Source organism: Numenius arquata, chromosome 6 (assembly GCF_964106895.1).
Source record: "Numenius arquata chromosome 6, bNumArq3.hap1.1, whole genome shotgun sequence".
In the NCBI taxonomy this organism is placed as follows: Eukaryota; Metazoa; Chordata; class Aves; order Charadriiformes; family Scolopacidae; genus Numenius; species Numenius arquata.
The window spans coordinates 49,461,381-49,481,498 of NC_133581.1; the positions used below are offsets into that span (position 1 = coordinate 49,461,381).

A 20,118-nucleotide genomic window follows, 5' to 3' on the forward strand; every position below is an offset into this window, starting at 1 on the left:
GTTTCACTATGTTGTATAGTGCTCAGAGAAAACTGTTAAACTCGTTTCTTTCTGAAGTATGTACACAATACGATTCTACAGCATTTTCCCACACAGCCAGCAAGTTCTTTTCTTAGGTTGTTCATACCTCTCTTCCCCTTGAATTAGGAACCTAGCACTTCCAAATATTAAATTCCTCTTATTCACTAGAAAAACATCACCTTTTTTATCAAAGTTGTTTTTAAAGTTAACAGTCTATTCTAGGCAACCGAAGTTTAGCTGCAAATGTGTGAAGCATGAAAATCAACCAGAGTAGCAGCTTTCAAATATATAAACAGTAAAAACCAAGACTGCTGCTACCGTGTCATATTCTTGGATTTAATTCATCCAATCAACTCTTAATACAAAACTAGAAGCTCTTCCGTAACTTCTACAGTTATGAATATATTTGTCTTCTTTTCAATGTGAAATAATACTCTGAGATGATCTATGTACACAAGGTGGTCAATTCAAGCTGTAATATAAATATAAATGTTTTCTTTTAAAAAGTATTTTACAGACAGATAATGTTATATACAGTTGCTCATTTTACTTCTGGGCTACAAAGGAAACTTAAGGGCAATGATACATGCAGACAGAAAAATTACACAAAATATACTGAAGAAATGCATAGGAAGTGAGAAAAAGTCATGTGCATCTTTTAAAGTCAAATAGGTTTTTTGTTTGCTTAATAACAAAGGTATACTGAGGACAGTCTGTCCCGCTCCAGCCAGGGTATCAAATAGGCACCTCTGCTAATGAATTATGACTGTTTTTAGTGTTTTATGAATCTTTAATGAGAAGTAAATGTTTCTGACTTCATAACAGAGCAAAGCGTGTAATGTTTTAAAAAATTCTCTGTGGGTTAATCAGTTAATTCTTATCTGAAAGTTAAACACTTCGCAAGTACAAAGCCATAATAGATCTCATACGGAATATACCACCGTGCACACACACACACACACTCACGCTCTCTCACTCCCTCCCCCATCCTCCCTTCAAATTTCCTCAATTAAGAAGTTCACTCTAATTTTGCCTGGGCTGTAATTTATTTCTCAAGCTAAGTCTTTTGTTGTTGCTTTTGAACACAACACACAGCACTTTTGTTCTTGCCCGTTCAAATAAGAAAAAGTTGCAGTTCAAAATAATGAAAACAATTTCACTTTTGTTATTAATCTTTTGTTTTAATCATAGTACTTGATAAACAGCTGAACAGGATCCTAGTTTAACAGAAGGATAAACAAGAACACTGATGACAAGTTGTTACAACTGCCTTAATGTACCTTTTGCTTAATGAACATTTGAATATGCAATAAAGTATTTTTGGAGGACACCCCAAAAGAAAACAACTTGCTGGTTGAGCAACAGAAACAACTTCCTTTTTGCTATTATGTTGAAATCAAAGTCATTTATATATAAAAATAAATGTTATGTTCTAACAAGAACATTTTAGACAATTACATCTGTGCTTAACAAAAAAATATTGGTCACTCAAGACTAGAATAATTAATATTTTAAAGGTTTTTAGATTATCAGAATGTATGGATACAACTCAACACAAACTGTAGCTGAAGGGAAACAGGACTGAAAATATCAATTTTTCCATCTGGAATAAAAATGTGACTAAATTAACTAATTAAATATTTAAAATACTACCATGGAATGTGACAGTAGATATGGTCCATACCTACTATATCAGAGGGAAGGAAAGTTTAACATGTAATAATTCGTACCTTACACATTTAGTTAAATATAAACATTTGTTATTTATACATAAAGTCGCTTCCAAAAAACTATTAATAAGTGATTTAGTTGCACTTAAAATCAGTTTCATTTCTCATTTGCCGAGTATTAACTTTTCTTAATCTTAAATCAACTGTCACTAGTGCACTTTTAGTTAAAATTTCCCCTCAGGTAAGTTTTAATCCTTTTAAAAGAGCCCCCTCACCTAAACCATGAATGTACAAAGTGGCAAAAGTTAATCCCTTTTAGTATAATCATAGTTTATATACTCATTTTATAGCCAATAATAAGAATAGGCTTTCCTTTGCAAAATCTCCTTCACGACTTGCAACGAACGCCACGCGCTCAAAGGAAATAGTTAGGCATGGCTGGCACGTGTAAAATGCCAAGGTCTGACAAGTCTCGTTGCTTCCTCCACATCAAGCATCTCTCACACGAAAGAAGATTCCCTTCAGCTTGCCAAAAAGCTTCCACAAATCCAAGTTAGATGCTTCCTGGAAACAAAGATTTTTCAGCTCTGTTTGGCACGCGACCGACTCATCCCGCAGCTTTATGCTTTCCTCCACAGCACCCACACACCTCACCACAGTGATGGCATGCTCTCAGGGGGAGGTAGCAGCACATACACGGAGCAATGAACGAGAGTGCCACCAGCGCTAACCAGCGTAAGCAGAACTTGTCATCGCTAGTGTCACACGAGCAAGGATCAGAGAAATCTCCTTCAGAGTCTGACATGCAGTGATACAGCATGCTCTCTGCGCAAAGCATGCAACTAACTTGGTAGATACATCTCTTAATAGGATCTGGCGCATCTTGACATTTTCCTCTGCCATTATCTTCATGATTAAACCTTTCCTGGCAGTATATACAGCGGGAACGCTCACCATCCTCTTTTCTTCTTTTCGAGTTTTTAAATTTTGATGAGGAAGGCTGAGTTTTAAATACCACAGAGCTCTTTGAGTCTTTCAGGGAATTCAACTTAGTTCCATCCCCACATGGGTATAAATAGTCAGATTTTTTACTGTCTGATTTAGAAAATGGTATATTTGAGTCTGCGTCATCCCTCTCCAGGTCGTTCTTCCACATGTCAGGATGCCTGTAGTCTGCATAACGACGTATCAAAATGTCACGAGGGTTTATTCTGACAATTTCATCTTCATCCTGAAAACTAACGTGTCTGATTGACTTCAGTGGGACCTGAAATGGCAAAGCAAGATAAGTTTACTATAGCGAAGCCCCACATTTGTGTCCACCTACAATGTAAAATTTAGTTTAAAAAAAATTAAAAACCAGGATTTTTTTTTTCTTGCTGCCTGAAGATAAAAACACTTCAGCTTATTTTCTTACTGGTACAATTTACAGACTTTGCCACAATAACGAGCCTTTTGCATGACATTAAAACCATGAGCTGTAGTATTCTTTCCTGACTTTTTAGTACTTCATAACAGCTTTGGGTATTTTGGTATCCACATAAAACTTGATACTGTTCTTTGAATTATGCTCAAAATTCAGGTTTTAACACCTTACAGTGGCAACTAATTCCTCAGTTCAATTACAGCTCACGTGAAATTGCTGATGTCACGTCAGTGATGATCCACTGCTGTAAGGTTAACTCCCTGATACATTCACTTGGAGTTACTCGCATTATCTAGGAGAAACTTTGCCTTATTCCTGCTCGAAGTTTTCAGACTCCGTCCACTTTTGCAACAAGACTATTGAATACTGGTTACCTATTCTCAAAGCTGTATTCTAGATAAAGATTTTGCCATATGAAGAATAAAACTCAGTAACAGGATCAATCAATAACATTGGCTTCTAAATGCATCTCCCCGTAGCTAATACACAGTATTAAATCGATTAGTTTAGGACACTGGCGGGCAAACACCTAAGTGCTTTTTTAAATTCTTAACTTGTAATGAACTGACCATAATTCAAGACCTTTTACCTCAAAAGACAAGTAAGAAGGAACATGCTAAACTCATACAAACCAAACAGCAGAGAGATAAGATAGAGTTCTTGTTTATTCTGCCTTACGATGAAAGGGCACAGGGCATGAAAAAGTTGTTGAAGGTGGCAAATTTGAATCATCGGCATCAAAATACTGCAGACCTTAGATCTAAGTGTAAGATAGCGGACTGCCACTAAATGTTACTGAAATCACATTACAAGTGTCTTTCAAGAAAAGGTGAAAATAACGACAGGATAAAAATTCAGCACGTGTATGGAAGGAGCTCCTGAAAATAGCAGATAGTGCAGCAAAAAAGCAATAGTCTCAGTATGTCCCAGTATTCCTGCCTTACAGACAGGCAATTATTTTCCTACACTGTGGGGCTATTATAATCGGAGCCAGAATATAAGTGAGCTTCAAGTCAAATTCCGCCTTTTTTTTCCTGTCAAGTGCAAAGCCTGCAAACCATCTCACAGAAAAGACTGAAAAAAAAAATAAAAATAATCCCTCCCTAACCCATTAGCCTTACAAATTCTTCCAGAATCATGATTTATTTGGGAATGCAACTTTGGCATCAGTATCGTTGCTTTGAGACTGTTTACCTTGTTAGTACTGATCAAATTAATGAGAATTAATGTGTCACCGTTCTATAGTCTAGGACAACGGTTGAACTGTGTGTTCCTATTATGTTGCAACGTGTGACAACAAACTATTGAAGATGATGTTTTAAGTTAACACACTTCTATTTTACTCTGCCCGTGTCTATGCTCTTACTATGCAGAAGTCTGCAAGCCCTGGCTTTGGGGCAGGAGGCAGAGGAGGGACAAGGGACGGCAGCTGGGAAAGAGGAAGGAAGAGCTTCTTAAAATATGCCAGCTTCTGATTATGTAAGAATATCTGTAGCCTGCTCTGCTCTCACCATCACTTCCCTGCTTGATAATCCCTGTGTGATATATTTTAAGTACAGAACTGTAATTAGAGCTGCTTTGCCCTGGGAGCTTCAACTGGAGTATGCTAACAAGAATAATTTTTTTTCTTGGCTCCAAGCCGCATAGTTGGACTTCCACAAGGTCTTGAGGATACAGGGGGAAGAAGGGTTCTATCCTATTCAGCTAACACCACTGCTGCTCCGTACTTCCCCAGGCTCCCATGCAAGCAGTTGGGCCTCCCCTTCACTTATAAAAGCAGAGTGCTTCTCAACTCTATTCTGTTTTCAAACAAGAGAAAGAGCCTATTGTTTTAGCATCAATAACTAGCTATGGCTAATTGGCTTTTTTGAACAGTTAACAGCATAAATTTATTTAAAGGAAAAAGCAACAAAAATGTCATTACAATTCCGTATGTTACAGGCATGAAGGATCCTTAACCCAACTGGCCACACAGAATATTACACATGCATTTAAGACATTAAATAAAACCCATTGTTTAAAAGAAAAAAAACAAAAACAAAAACAAAACCTCAAATGAAAACACCTACCCTCAACCTCCCATTAGCCAGACAGCCATTAAAGATCACTACAAATACTAACTGTAAAACCTGACCTCTTCTCAGTCTTTGAAGGCTTTTTATTTGTTTGAGCAGAGCACACCACATACATAGAAGCCATTTCTTTTTTCAAGTCCCCAGCCAAACACCTACTAAGATGCTTCATGTCTGACATGTTTACAAACAAGGCAGCATTATCTTCTTCATGCAACTGATATTAAGAAATCATTTTTTAAGAAAGTGGGAAATGCTGACAAACAAGCAAGCGGGAGAAAAGTTGGAAAAGCTTTATTTATAAAGTGCTTGCATGCTGGGTGTTTAACGGGACCTATGTGAAAGCATGAGGTGCATGAAACCTTAAGAACACACAATCCAGATTCAGTTAGGTACAAACACCAGCAAAGTTCAATGAGAACAATGCCCATAGTCCTCTAGCCATTCAAAATTATAACTCAGTACAAGCGCCATCTCTGTATAACAGCTGAAGCAGGAAGGGAGGAAGAATATTCCACAGAGAATGTCATTATAATTAGCCAACTGCAAATTTAGCAGAAAATTTTTGTCGACGTGACTGAACTTGCTCGTATTACACCTTACTTGAAGGGCTGCACCTTTAAACAAGGCACGGACCCTTGCTTGGTACTGTAGCCTGCACTGTCTCTCCTCAAACACAGGTACCTGCCTTTGCTCAGCTTGAAGCTCCACAAAGTGAGGACACCAGTAGCTGAATACATCATCGCAAAGCACTAAGTTTAACTTAACACACCCTGGTGTATCAGAAGCTGAAGAGCTGAGGCACTTGGGCATTAGTAACTGTCAAAGTGGTACAGGTAAAGATCTGAACTGTCATTAATCACTTCTTCAGTTTCAGCACATACTTCTTGAGCTATTCTACTTCTTGAGCTATTCAACTTACAAGCACAGTAAGAGTGCTCAAACTTATTTATACAAAATTGAAACAAAATAGGTCTTTAGCTCAAGATCTGCTGTGCCACACGGTCACATACATGGAGTTCAGCAGAGACAGTGCAGCGTCTGCACATACTGAGTATGAGATTTTGGTGACTTGCCTACGTTCCAAATGTGTGCACCACAGGACCATGCAAAAAGCATGGAGTGTCAGATGCAGGTGGTGCTACAATATGAGAAAAATATTTTAAAGAATATCTACTTAAATTTCCACAGAATCTCCCATAACTTCAGTCTACAAGAAGTGAATTCTAGCATTGTCATTTCTAAAACATTCCTATTTAATTTCTATCAGACAGGCACTACTCTGTATACTACAGCTTAAACTATCATTTTCTCAGTAGCCAATTCTATACGTGCTCTTAAAACATTAAGGTATTTTAGGCTACTGCACTTTTCTTTACAACTCAGTGAAGAGTAAGAGCCCATACATCAGGCGTTACTGTAGCTGTTAAGCGTTAGCTGCAATAACCTAATCACCCAGCTATTCCATTCTAATAAATTTTTAAATTCTCTTTGCAAGTAAATGGGAAGAGGGAAAAATATGAGGTGACTTATACAAAGAGATAATTGAAGCAGATCAATGATTAAAAATCAGAAGTTTATAATTTCAAGCTCTTTAGTTAGTTCTCTAGATAACACTGGTTTTTTTGCCCAATAAAGCAATTAGAAAGCAGCTGATACAAGACTTCAATACAATCCTATCTTTGTTTGCAAGAATGATTGAGGGTATTAAAAAGCTTTATTTCAAGGAGCAGAAATATTTCCTGATGTGTTCACAACTACTTGAACTTGCATTCAGCTTTGACTTCTGTTATTAAGCTTATTCTAAAAAGCCTCCCATGTGTTTGCTTCTAGGTGTAAGACTCTCAAATGAATTATTATCCAACTCACTATTAAGTCTACTTCTACAGTCTACAAAAATTGTCCGTTCTTTGATGCTTAGAAAAAAGCACAATGTATATTGTTAAAGGAAAAGCTGTAACATTGCCTTTCCAAATGAATGTTGTATAAATACGACCTCTTTTAAAAATGTCTGTACATCAGCCTTCCTCACGTTACTGGTTTTTTTTTTCGCTGTTTTCAGAATCTGTTTACCAATATCTTAATACTCTTCATGCATAACAGATATACTGTTTTCCTTTCTGGACCAAAATAGAATATTTGAGTTTAAACAGGCAGTTGGAAAGCACAAACAATGTTTCACTAAAAATATTTAGCAGAAGTGCCCCCCTGTGTAATGCACCCAAGATACGCATTTTACAGATACTTTTCAGTATTTCTAATCAAAACAGTATTAGTATACACGTAACCCAGAGTGAGCTCAAGGCCAATTAACATTTTCTGAACAAATTTAAATGGCTTTTCAAGGCTGCAAATAGAGAAGTCTGTAATACAGAAGTCTGACTTCAAAGAAATGGGAAGATTTATTCGTGTAGTCTGCTGCACTACAAGCGCAGGTAAATACCTTCACAAAGCTTTACCTCTGCCACAATAATGCTGTAATATTTCTGCTGCAAAGCTTATACTGATCATTTCAAGAAGTTGAAAGTACAATACTACATACAGGGACTTAGAATGAAAGTGCTTTCTTGTCAGAAACTCCACGCTGTGCCATTAATGCAGCAAAGTAAGAACCGCTGCTGTTGTTGGTAGTCTTACCTGGTTTGGTTGGCTGGGAAAACAGGCTCTCCTGGTGTTGAAATCCTCAAATGCTGAAGGCCTTAAATTTGCACCATTGTAAGGTTCACTGGTTACTACAGTTTCGTGTTGGAAAAGGTGATCTTTCATTAATGAACCTGATGTATTTTCTTGAGTAGTCTAGAATACATAAAAACTCCCTTGAAATGATTTTGCATTTATACAAAAAACCCACCAAACCCACCAAGTTCATACATAAATGCATGAATATTCTACATAACATGTTAGAGGCATCTATAAACACAAGTATTTTTAAATACATATTTTTAAAATACTTATTTTCTTTACTAAGAGTCAGCCTTGGAAAAATAAGAGTTCCTTCTCTGCAGAGCGTACATAACTTGGGCATTAGAGATACGCGCCTTTAACTCAGTTGCTCAATCGGAGTGAGGAACTTCTTTAGGGAAGGAGAGATTAGACCAATCTCTGAGGTTATGCTTTCTCTAACTACCCACAAGGCTGCCAGTATTTACAAATATACAATTGGAGGAAAAAAATATTCTGAGACTACTAAGGCAAAAGCTACTCAGACCTTTAAATAAATTAAAAACAAGATCAGCTGGAAAGGAACAGAAAGTCAGTTTTAACATATACTGGCTCAATTAAAATATCTAATTACAGCAAGTGTGTATTAAACAACTAATGACTGTCTTTTTGAAATTAAGGCTACATCAGGCAATTTGATATAAAAATGAGACCATGTGGCAACATATAATGAGATATCTGCAGGACGTGTGCCACTCAGAGTAGGGAAGAGGAAGTATGTTTGGGTGGAATATTGGCTTGTGAGATGATCCAATTTCTGAAAAGAACAGAAAACACAAACAGTTCTCATTCTTTAAGCTTAACTGACTGGGATATACTTAGGATACAGTAGAGCATATTGATACAAATCCCATTGGGCTGCCAAAATATGTGCTGTAGAATGTTTTGTTTGTATTGAGAGACTCTGTAAAGTTAACTGGCTGTCATCATCTGATAGCACTGAGAAAATTCTGGCATCATTCAACTTCAAGCAATTAGAATGTTTCAGCTTTATTATAAGGATTTGTATATATCAAGAAAACATAAAGGGGGAAACAATAAAAATACTGCAGAAAACTACTGAGGCACAGGCAAACCTGAAGTTTTGGCAGATTAAGTACTAACACTGAATCATTAATTTTCATTTATCAAAATACCTAAGGAACTTATTCTGGGATTACATTAGCACCTCGCGTACATAAAAGCCTAATGTATCGAGTTCTGACATCTAGTTAAAGTGGAAGTAGCTGTTCTGTAATTGATCCTTAGGAGAAAGAAAGAAAATCATCACATCACTAAGAATTTACATATTGTTCAGAAGCACTCTGAGTGGAAAAACATTAAAATCAGTAATTAATAATTATCAGCTTTAATTAATACTAAAGAGCTTACACCCCATGAAAGACAATAGTTCAATCACATTAAAGTTCCACTGCAAAATTCTGAACGCAGGCAAAACTCCAGAAAGAAGTACTTTTTTCAGATCCTTGAGCATGCCAACTCCACTAAGCAATCGACCCTGTTGCTACCAAAATTAAATTTTCTGGTCAAGCACTGTTGTGAAAGGAGTACCAAAGAAATGTTGAAATGAGTGGCAAGAGTTAGATTTCATGGATGTATACTTATTTTAAGAGCAAAAAGCATCAAATATTAGTGCACTATCAAACATCTTCCTAGCAGGAGGGTCTCCTGCAGATCCATTGCCCAATGACATGAAAAGCTTCCAAAACACTGGTTCAAACCACAGGAGAGCTGCATTCAGGATGAGGAAGAAATGCCTACAACTATTTTTGGTTTGAGCAATGTTATAAATGCTTACAAGCAGAAACTATTTAAGCTAGGAACACACTTAACAGCTAGAAGCCATTTTACAGAAACCACAGTGATAAGCACTATCGAACCCTCTTACCCCCCCAGCTATTATCAACGTGAGTGGTGTAGGGAGAAGGATGAGAGCTGCAAAAACTACTACTCCTTCCTTCCCAGGGAAAAAACACATACTGCCCACAAGCCAGTCTTTATCCCTGGGTGAGATTTGCAACAAGCTGCATTATTTCCTGTCCCTGCAGGTGATTCACACCTTTTTTTCTTCTGAAATAAACTACCTACACCATAGAGCAAAAAGGACACATGCACATGCTCAGACAGACACACACGCTCCCCTTGGCAGTCAAGAAGGGCTTCATCTAATAAAGGATACGGGCACTGATCATCTGTTACAGTGCTAACTACTGGAGCCAGACACTGATGTATGAAACACAAAACTTAATCTTAAAGCGAGCCTTTGTGCCCCATACGCAGCAATTATAAAGGAATGCTTTTATAAAATTCCAACACAGACACCACAATTCAAGCTAATTGACTTCAAGGACAACTTTGGGGGTGGCAGGAGACAGAGAAAGGCATCTGACCTTTGTAAGGCAAGAACTCGTGAGACAGCTGTTTGGAAAGCACAGCGCTCAGCCCACCAACCCAGACACGGCAGGTAAGCGGGCACAGCCTCACTGCTGGCATTTGTGACAAATGAAAAGCCATCAGGTCAGTCATGGTCTGACTTTGCTGTGAACGTTCACTGTGCAGCGCTACAGCAATGTCAGAGGAACATCCTGAACTCTGTGGTTTTAATTAAACTGATAGTTTAGATACAGCCAAATAACATTTATTACTATCAGAAAGGCTGTCTTTGGATGACACTTCCTGCTCCGATGTGATGTTTTATGACAAGGTCATCAACACCTGAAACCCCATGTTTATAATGGAAACACTGACAGCCTGAAGGGAGAGGTCCTAGAAACAAAAATGCTATTGTATTGAAAATGCATTTAAGTAAAAAGCAAACATGTAAAGTTTTCCACATGAACTAAGCTTAGTATATTAAATATACAGAGTATTACACACAAACACAGATGCACACATTCCCCTTTTTTACCGTCCAAAGCAATTACACCGCCCACATTCAATATCCTTTACCCACAGCCTGCAAAGTACAGTACTGGCACAGGTTATTCACTATCATCTGTAAAGTAACCTACGCCAGTTTTTAATGCACAACGGAAATCTGGTTTGCTCCCAGCTGCTGGTATAATAATTACTGTCCTATGGTTGCTAAGAGATACTCTGCATTTTTTTCCAAGACTACTAAAACATTTCTGTGCGCGCAGGCGAAAGGATGCTGGGTAAAGCAATAAAATGACTCCAGCTGTAGCTCTCCAGCAGAATTCAAAGCCAGATGACAGCTGTAGAGAAAATGAAAACCAGACTGAGCTTCTCTTCTTCAAATTTTCTCTCCTTACTTCTCCCGGTTTGCCAGAGTTAAGTCTGGGAGAGAATTCAACATTGTTCTGCAAACATTGTTAAAAATGTTCTGCTCTAAGTAAGTTTAATGATTACACAGAAGGATGGATGAGAGGCCACATTTCCGTTGCATCCCAGTTCTTGTATTTACTTCCCATGAGGCCTGAAAATCTGCTGTTTGATGCTAACCAACACAAGCAGCGCTTAAATGTTTTTTCCTTAATTTCTAACTGTGAATAAATGATACGGGTTTCAAAGACATTTGAGTAACTTCCTTCTGCTTTAGCTATTTTTAAGACTGATGGAGCAACTACTTTCCTATTTGGCAAAGAAACTCTATTATAATCAGGTATGTATTTCTGACATGAACTGAAATATTACCTAGATTAAACTGTATAAAACAGAGTAAAGTAAAAAAATAAGGCATTTAACATGCCTCTTTCTTCCAAGGCTGTTCTACCTGAATGTATAAAGCATACTAGAGGTTTTTTTAGAGATTCCAAGGAAGGAACTAATAAATTAAAACACAAAGCATAACTGAGGAAATAAGAGAGAGATGGAGATGTGAAGAGGCTGTTAGGGATACTGGTGAGAAAAAAAAAATAAATTTCCTTCTCTTTTTTGAATACTACTCCACAAAAAAGCTTAATAAACCCAAGTAATTTTGGCACAATATATTACTCGATTTATTTTAAATGGATAATATCATTACTATTACTTTGAGTTCTACAAACTTCACCTAGCCAATTTATTAAGTGCACTAAATAAACGCACTAAATCTTTAGTTGTTTATCATGTAGTATTTTCTTCTCCATAAAAACAACACAGCATCAAGGGTAAATCATTTTACATTTTCTTACTAATCATAACGTCGAGTTATTTTTATGAAATAAAAATTCTATGAAACTTTTGTTATAGACAAAATAAACTGAATGGTCACTAAATAGTGCATTTACAAAGAGTTCACCAAACAGTGTATTTACAACGAGGCACATGAATCATTTATGTCCTCCTTGCCTGCACCAGAACCATGTAAGACGCATGTAAGCTACAGGGCTTTTCCCCTTCATATTGACAAAAAACCCAACGTACCTAGTTCTGAAAGAACAAGCCAAACTTTTCTGCTGCTTATGATTTACCAGTCTACAGCTTTCTGCTGCCAGTAGTAAGAAACTCAAAAGCGTAAGAGCCCCATTTCATATTATTTCAAAACTGTTAAAACGTGTTGGTAGCCTCAAAATAACACCGGTATGGCTCAATCAACAAAACCTGAGAGAAAGACTCAACTGCTCTATTTTTCAGTACTCAAAAGCAAGACGTTCACATTTCAGTACCCAAAACCCACATAATACTTTTAAATGCAAAAGCTCTAGATTTCATTTTGTTTTAAGAAAAAAATGATTCTGATTTTTACATTTTTTCAGTTAAGCTAGAGAAGTTCTAGAGCAAGAAGTTTACGTTTCATAGAGGCAAAGAATCTGAACCAGTCTTTGAACAAACAAGAAACTGACTTAGACAAGCTGCTCCTCTACTGCAGGCAAAATGCCTGGTTTTATACCAAAAAATCCAAACCTCCTACCAAAACAAATGCCCAGTGTATATTTCCATATAAGTACATGTACATTCTCAGGATCCATTTACCAAGAGTACAGGAAGTCAGATAGCCCTGCATCAACTCATTTGTGTATTTCTATTTGAAATTAATCTCGAAGACTAAGGTTTATTTAATGATACAAACAATTTGCATACAATATGCTCTTTAAACAAATAAGAGTAATTGTAATCATTTAAGCAACCTTTACAAGCACGTATGAACACCCTTCAGTGATTGTATTTTTTCATACTAAGATTTTAACATTATTTGTGAACAAATCTAAAGAGCATCTAAAGAAGCTGTAATGAAGCTATGTCTTCCTAAAATGATAAATTTGATCTTCAATAAGAAGAATGATTTCTCTGTGAGATTTTATTTAAAGAATGTTAAAAAAATAATAATCCAGTGACCCAAGTGTCCTGGTTTCAGCTGGGATAGACTTAATTTTCTTTCTAGTAGCTGCTGTGCTTTGGATTTAGAATAATGTTGATAACACATATTCTTTCAGTTGTTGCTAAGTAATGTTTACGTTAGTCAAGGACTTTCTTCAGCTTCCCCTAGAAGCTGCGAGGGAGCACAGACAGGACAAGTTGGCCAAAGGAATATTCCGTACCACAGACATCACGCTCAGTATATAAATGGGGGTAGGGATCCATGATCGCTGCTTGGGACAGGCTGGACAACTGATCATCAGGTGGTGAGAGCAACTTTTGTTGTATCACTTCATTTCGTATATTCTTGTACTATTGTTATTATTGCTACTTTCCTTTTCCATTATTGTTCTATTAAACTGTCTTTATCTCAATCCACCAGGTTTTTTGCCTCTACTCTTCTCTCTCTTCTCCCTGCCCTATTGGGAGTGATGGTGAGAAAGCGGCTGCGTGGTCCTAGTTGCTGGCTGGGGTTAAACCACAACACGAAGATACAATACAGCAAGCAAAATGCTTGCCTAGAAAGCACAAGGTAAGAGTTCAGTTTTTGGATTTGCATTTAAGAGTTGCACGTAGAAATTTTGGACAGCCCCTATTTCTGCTTGGTCCATCTATAAAATGTGATAGTACTTATGACAAGTAGGCACTGAGGCTTAACAGCGCTGCCACTGACTGGATCAGAAGCCTGGGTGCTTTGATCTCATTTGGATCATTTTATTTGCTCTCTGTAGCACCACACAGAACCAGCCAGTAAAGTAACTTACAAACCATGTTTTGCTTTCTTCATCACTAATCATCTTAATTTTTTGAAAAAACACTGTAAATGAAATTTATGTACAAACTACATGCTATATTCGTACTTCAAATACGCACTAAATATAGGATTCCTGCTGTGTAAGATGACTAAAACAGCATAGGCAAAGCACCTTGACAGCAGATGATAGAACTGACAAAGACCTATTAACATTAATATTTTCAAACGTATCTCGATGACATCCTGGGGACTTTACCTACTGCACTAGCTAATAAAGAAAGAAATGAAACTGAAGAGTACCAATACACGATAGCTACTACAGGGTATAGACAAAAGTATAAGTGCATTAACAAACATGCTATGAGAAGTGTCGTGGGCTAGGCTGGGCTGGCCACTCAAACCAGGCCAAAAATAAGTGTGAAATAACCCTTTTCTCTTTTTGATATTCTGTTATTTTAGAAACAACTTATAATTACTTAATATTTTTTAATTAAACGGAGGAGCTCCGCTGCTTGATCTTTTGTATTCCATTCCTTAGAGGTTACAAATTACAATTCTGGAAGACTGTTCTGATGAAACAACAAATATCGCATTGCCCTCATATCTAAGTGTCAATCTGCTCTTTAACATTCTAGCCACACTCTAAAATGCCCTTGTATAGATATACTCCTAAACTTACTTGAAAGTGCTACTAGAGACATGCGAAAACAGCTTATAGAATAAACAGGGTGAGGGAAAGATACCATTAGGCCTTTTAAACTATAGAGGGGTAGGAAAAAGGGGGAACAAGTCAAAATGACTCCTCAAATACATAATACATTATTTTTAAACAAAATGGTCTTAGCAGTTTTTCAAGTTAATAAAACCCCACAACTGGGGTATCAAGTTCCACTTACAACATGGGGAAGGAATTAATTATTTAGAGGAGAACATACACTATTTGGTATTTCCAAGATATTCCTGATGATAGACCTATGGTGCCTGTAACTAAAATGCTGTAGCCTTTCTACACTGACAGTCATAACCCTGCAATTACGGCTTTGTTATCGATACATAAACCTCATTTAGATGAAGTAGAGCTAAACCAGGGTAGTTTTAGCCTTCCCTGCATTTCTTTTATTTTCCCCATTCTGGTAACAATATCATTTATTTTACTTCTGTATGCAGAGTACAGAGTACAGACTGGCTGGCTTTTTTGCCTCTAGAAATCAGGTAATTCTTGCCATGTCTCCACAACATGAATCCACAATTAAGCAATGTGTGTCGTGGTGACATCATGAAATATGTTTTCCTGCCTGGAATGTAACAGATAATTCTACCAGCAGTTTGCACCAAACAGGACTGTTTGTACCTGTAAGTTATATATATATGAGGTTTCTTTTTAAGGATATGTATTTTTTTTTTAAAAAAAATATACAAAATAAATCTACATCATCTATTTACATACCTAAATATATCTATATCTACATCTATATAGAACAATGTAAATACACTTTTCTCCACTTTACCAATAACAAACTTTGTAAATATAAAGAATTATAGATGTTTGCTTCAATTTTGGCATCCTTATATAGAAATTTAGTAAGTAAGCAGCATAATCAAGAGGTAATTAGTTTCCTCTAATCTCATTAGGCCTGTAGAAATTGCTCAATTATTAATCCTTGCAACAAAGCATGTTTAAACAAGTCTTTTAAAAGCTGATTAAGGATTGCATTAACTTTGGCACACATTTCCACCACCCTGTCAAAATCTCATTCCTATTTTAAATCCAAAATATCTAATATTTATAGTAATTTTAAAGTGCCTTAAAATAAAGAACCGCAAATAAAGAACAACAGGTGGTTGCACAGCCAACACTTCCACAGAGATACATTTCTACCATAAAATGGAAAGAAATCAGGAGTCTCTTCTGCATTGCCACTGCATTGCAGTATCCTTTCTAAATACTCAACTCTCAGTCTCCTACCATGATTTGATTCTTACCCGTATCTTCAAAGTAGGCTGCTAATTTTCTTGATTTCGTGTTGCAGAGGTTCTACATTGCACCTATCTACACCAATAAAGAATTGAATATTGCATAAATGACAAAACTCTTTCCCTCAAGAAACCACTTAGGAATACTATCAGTTTTCTAAATAGTCACTAAGACCCCTGAGTCAATTGCTTCTATATCAGCTTCATATTAATTTAAATATCTACACTCTGAAAACTGAAGGTATGTGAATAAAGCTAAGACTCTCCCTGAAACTGTGAATAGGAAAGAAGAGATCACAAGCACACATAGACACAAGTAGGTTTTTACTCAGTTGTGTTACAGCTATTTACTGTATATATGTATCCATAATATTTGCTTATACTGGCTTTTTAATTGCACAGATTCTTGGTTATTACTAGGCAGTGCTACACATCAGTGTTACAGTACCTGATATGGTATTTGTGTAAAGCATTACAGTTCTGAAGCACAGCAGGAGATAAGTTTTTACCTCTTATGCCATTATGACCTATTGAAATTGAATGGTGCAAATAAGGATTGATAAAAATTTGAATCTCAACAAGTGACTGCTTTATCTTCAGTGTGTTTTTAAAAATGATCTGAACTTCTGTCCCTGTTTGGACTCGGTAATTTTAACTGTTACCTCAGCACTAACCACACAATGTTAGAAGTGCCTATCACTGCAGAGTGAAATCTAGGAAAACAAATAGAATATGCATGTAGAAGAAGAAGATTCCTGACCCCTCTTTTTTTTTTTTTTTTTTTTTAATCGCACAGAGAATATTTCATGTTCCCATGAGTTCAAAGAGGACACAATACCTAGAACAGACATCGTAAACTTAAAAATTAAACTCAGGATGGTTAATCATCCTATTGATTAAATATTGACTACTCAGTTTAGGACAGCCAATATTGTAAGTCCTCTAGATAACTGTTCTGGAACTTATTTCATTAAACAGAATTTTGCTATTGCTCTTATTTTCCTTATTCTCATTAATGAAAACAAAAACTGCTCAATGAATTTCTTCAAACAATAACTGCACAATTAATTTAAAATTTAAATACTTACTTGAAAGCAGTCTTCTGCCACTTCAACATCATTTTGGGTGGGTGAATAACCTACAGAAAAAGTAAAAAAACAAACCCAAAATAGACAAAGTTATTTTCTTTTTCTTTACCGTTTACTGCTTCCAGTAGTCCACACATCATCCTTCAATATTGAACTGTGATGATATAAATATGCTTGTTTACTTTCTTTAACCAGTAGATCACTATATTTCGATTTTAATAAATGCCATTCATTTCTGTATTTTATATGCTACAGCCACACTCCTCCTATTGCTCACACTTTTCTTGTAAAAGCATTTCCAAAGTGTCATCAGAAGTCAGAAGCAAGGGAGCATATTCTTGTTAATGTAGCATTTTGAAAATTAAAGGCAGATAAATTTGGTTGGCATGAATGCACGCTGTGCTATATTTTGCTATAAATCAGCAGAAATTGGGACTGTGAGACCCTAAGAGAGAAAAGGACTCATATGTTGTCTAATTTTTTCTCTTGCAGGGATTATGGACGACATCAGCACAATTCAAAAGAAGTCATTCTAGTATGTGAAAAAGCATTTCCCTTCAGAAACCTGTTTCTCCCTTTGCTAATACAGTAACACACATTAAATCCCTAAACTTACAGCACAGGATATTTTGTTTAAATTTCTCCCTTTGAGTTACTTTTTACAAGCCTGAAAGAGATGTTCTTTCCATTCAACAGATACCTGTTCTCTTCCCTCCCCCTCCTTCCGCATCCAGCAATACATCTATCATATTCTCAGCTCAAAATCGAGACTTGATGATCTTCCGTTTGCTCACTAGTTTCCACAAGGCCAGTGAAGCTCTGGAACCAGTTAGCCATATTACTATGAGAGTAAATTCTTCTACCATCCCATATAAACCTGTCCTCAGAACTACTGTCAGCTGTTAGTAAACGAATAAGACCATTAACTGAAAGTATGTGCAGATAAAAAGATAAGTCAACGGGTCTCAAATCATTCAACTTCATAACTTATCCTCTAACACAGAAGCTGTAACAAGCTTATGAGAAGATGATCCAAGACACTATGACACTCTAGCCTCCTCTATTTCTTCATCTCTATAAAAGAGCCAATGCTTTATTGTATAGGGATGTTTCGGGGAATTATCTTATTAGTGTTTGAGAAACAATGTAAACAACTTAAGACACTTGGATGAATGGCACTTTAGAAATACCGGAAGTACTATTTAAAAACTGTTAAAATCTCAGTATGTTATAGATCAATCCACATCCTTAAATACTGTCAGCATTAACATTATGGAAAGTGCTTTGACTTATTTACTAAACACTCAAAACACCCCCTCTCCCCACCATCCCCTTCACCTGAAATATGTACCTTGAGAAATATCCTCTACGGCTCTCCGAATACCTCTGTCAAATGCTCTTGCATCAGCAGGACTCTGAAATGTGAGGCCAAACTTCTTGTCATCAATCTTCCAGTGGTAAAAAGTAGGAGTAACTTTGTTGTAAACGAGGTCCTTCTTTAATGTGCATTCCAAGACCACCTTCCAGAAAGAAGACAGGAGGAAAAGGTATCACTGACTCGGATATCAAATTTGAGAATAAAATGTAGTCTTCGTGAATTACCTGAAAACATACATCATGAGAGCAGATCAAAGTCTCTGTTTAAATTTCTTCCTGTTAACAAGGATGTAATGTTAACTTTGTTTCCATTATGGCCAAAACATTCCCTAACACTTGCTGACAGGTGACATGGGTTAAGGACACTATTTGTACACCCAGTGAATCTTCCCAGCTTTAGACTTGCTACATGTTCAGCAAATCAAACAGGCCACAGCCTGAAAAAACATTGCTGTGCTGATATCAAGCGTTACTGTATCATTGGGAATTCTATTTGCAAAATTTTTGAGCACTCGACTAACTTTATGGTGCTTTCAGGCGATACCAGTTTCCTCCCAGAAAGACTACTACACAAGAGAAAATAATACGAGAATTGTTTTAAAAACTGAAATTAACCAAAACTAAAATCTTTTTGTATGTATTACTGCCTGTACCTAGACACAAATATATTTATCTCATGTTCAACTATATTGAAAACAGCAATTAAGAATAATTAACAGAATTATTTGGCTACAAAACCATTACAGATATACACACACATTCAGTTACGAAACGAAGTCGCAGTCTTCACAACATTTCCCCACTTTAAATTGGTTGGATTTTAAGATATATTTGCATATTTAATTTACCTGCAAAAGTTTTGTGCAATGTTGTTAACATTGAATGTTTCTTGATTAAAAAAAATGCAAGGTGAACAAGAAAGTACAGAGGGACATCTACTGATCCGCTCCTGTCGCACTAGGTATAGTAAAATGCGCAGCAAGGCAACCTGTGGCTCTGTATTACTAACAGATTCTGAAATCCTGTACTGAGAGGTGAATGGGGAATTGTAATATTCTGTCATTCCAACATTAATGTATTTTCAGAGTTTTTATTTTTAATTGTTACATATGCAGCTTTTTGAGAAAAAAAACACAAGATTTCTTTCCAGCATGTGGAAAAATGAGCTAATTATAAATTGAGAAAAAAAAAAATATCTCCAAATTTAAAAAAAAGTGACTGTCTGTACTTAGATTATTCGTATATATCCTTGTGTTCTTCCTCTCCTTTTCTTGCCCAATTATTACAGAGGCAAAGAGGTTTTTTTCTCCTGCTCTTCATTATTTATTCCCCCTACCCTACACCCCAGCACTAATCATCTCGAGTTTTACTGCCTTTTAGCTCTGTCTCTAGAAGGATGACATTCTTTCCACACACAAACTTTCAGCATTAAAGTAATTTTTGTTACTCCACTCTGAATTCCCTAAATGGTCAACAATATGTAGAAACAACTGCCTACAAGAACGCATAGGAAGGAATCTAACTATTTGCTGGAGATGCTCAAGAAAAGGTGCTGCAGCAAAAAAAAAAAAAAAAAAAAAGTATTGTTCTGCAGGTCTAAGGTGTATTAAAAGATCGTTCTTTGTTCCTTTTGATGATTTTCAACTCCTCTTTTTAGCAGGAAGCAAGTTTAAGAATGAAGATTTCTCACATCACTGCATTTTCTAGGTCTGTGAGC

At 36.4% G+C, this 20,118-nt stretch overlaps 1 protein-coding gene across 1 annotated transcript in view; it reads right to left on the bottom strand.

Moving 5' to 3' along the window:
* Nucleotides 1–546: 546 nt before the first annotated feature.
* SPRED1 (sprouty related EVH1 domain containing 1) overlaps nucleotides 547–20,118 on the bottom strand; it is a 58,545-nt gene continuing 38,973 nt past the window's right edge. The window contains exons 3-6 of the mRNA XM_074149055.1: nucleotides 18,376–18,544; nucleotides 17,025–17,074; nucleotides 7,827–7,985; nucleotides 547–2,958 (exon numbers count right to left, since the gene is read on the bottom strand). Of these exons, the coding sequence (XP_074005156.1) occupies nucleotides 2,299–2,958; nucleotides 7,827–7,985; nucleotides 17,025–17,074; nucleotides 18,376–18,544 (1,038 nt within the window). The 3' untranslated portion in view covers nucleotides 547–2,298. The remainder of the gene's footprint in view (nucleotides 2,959–7,826; nucleotides 7,986–17,024; nucleotides 17,075–18,375; nucleotides 18,545–20,118) is intronic.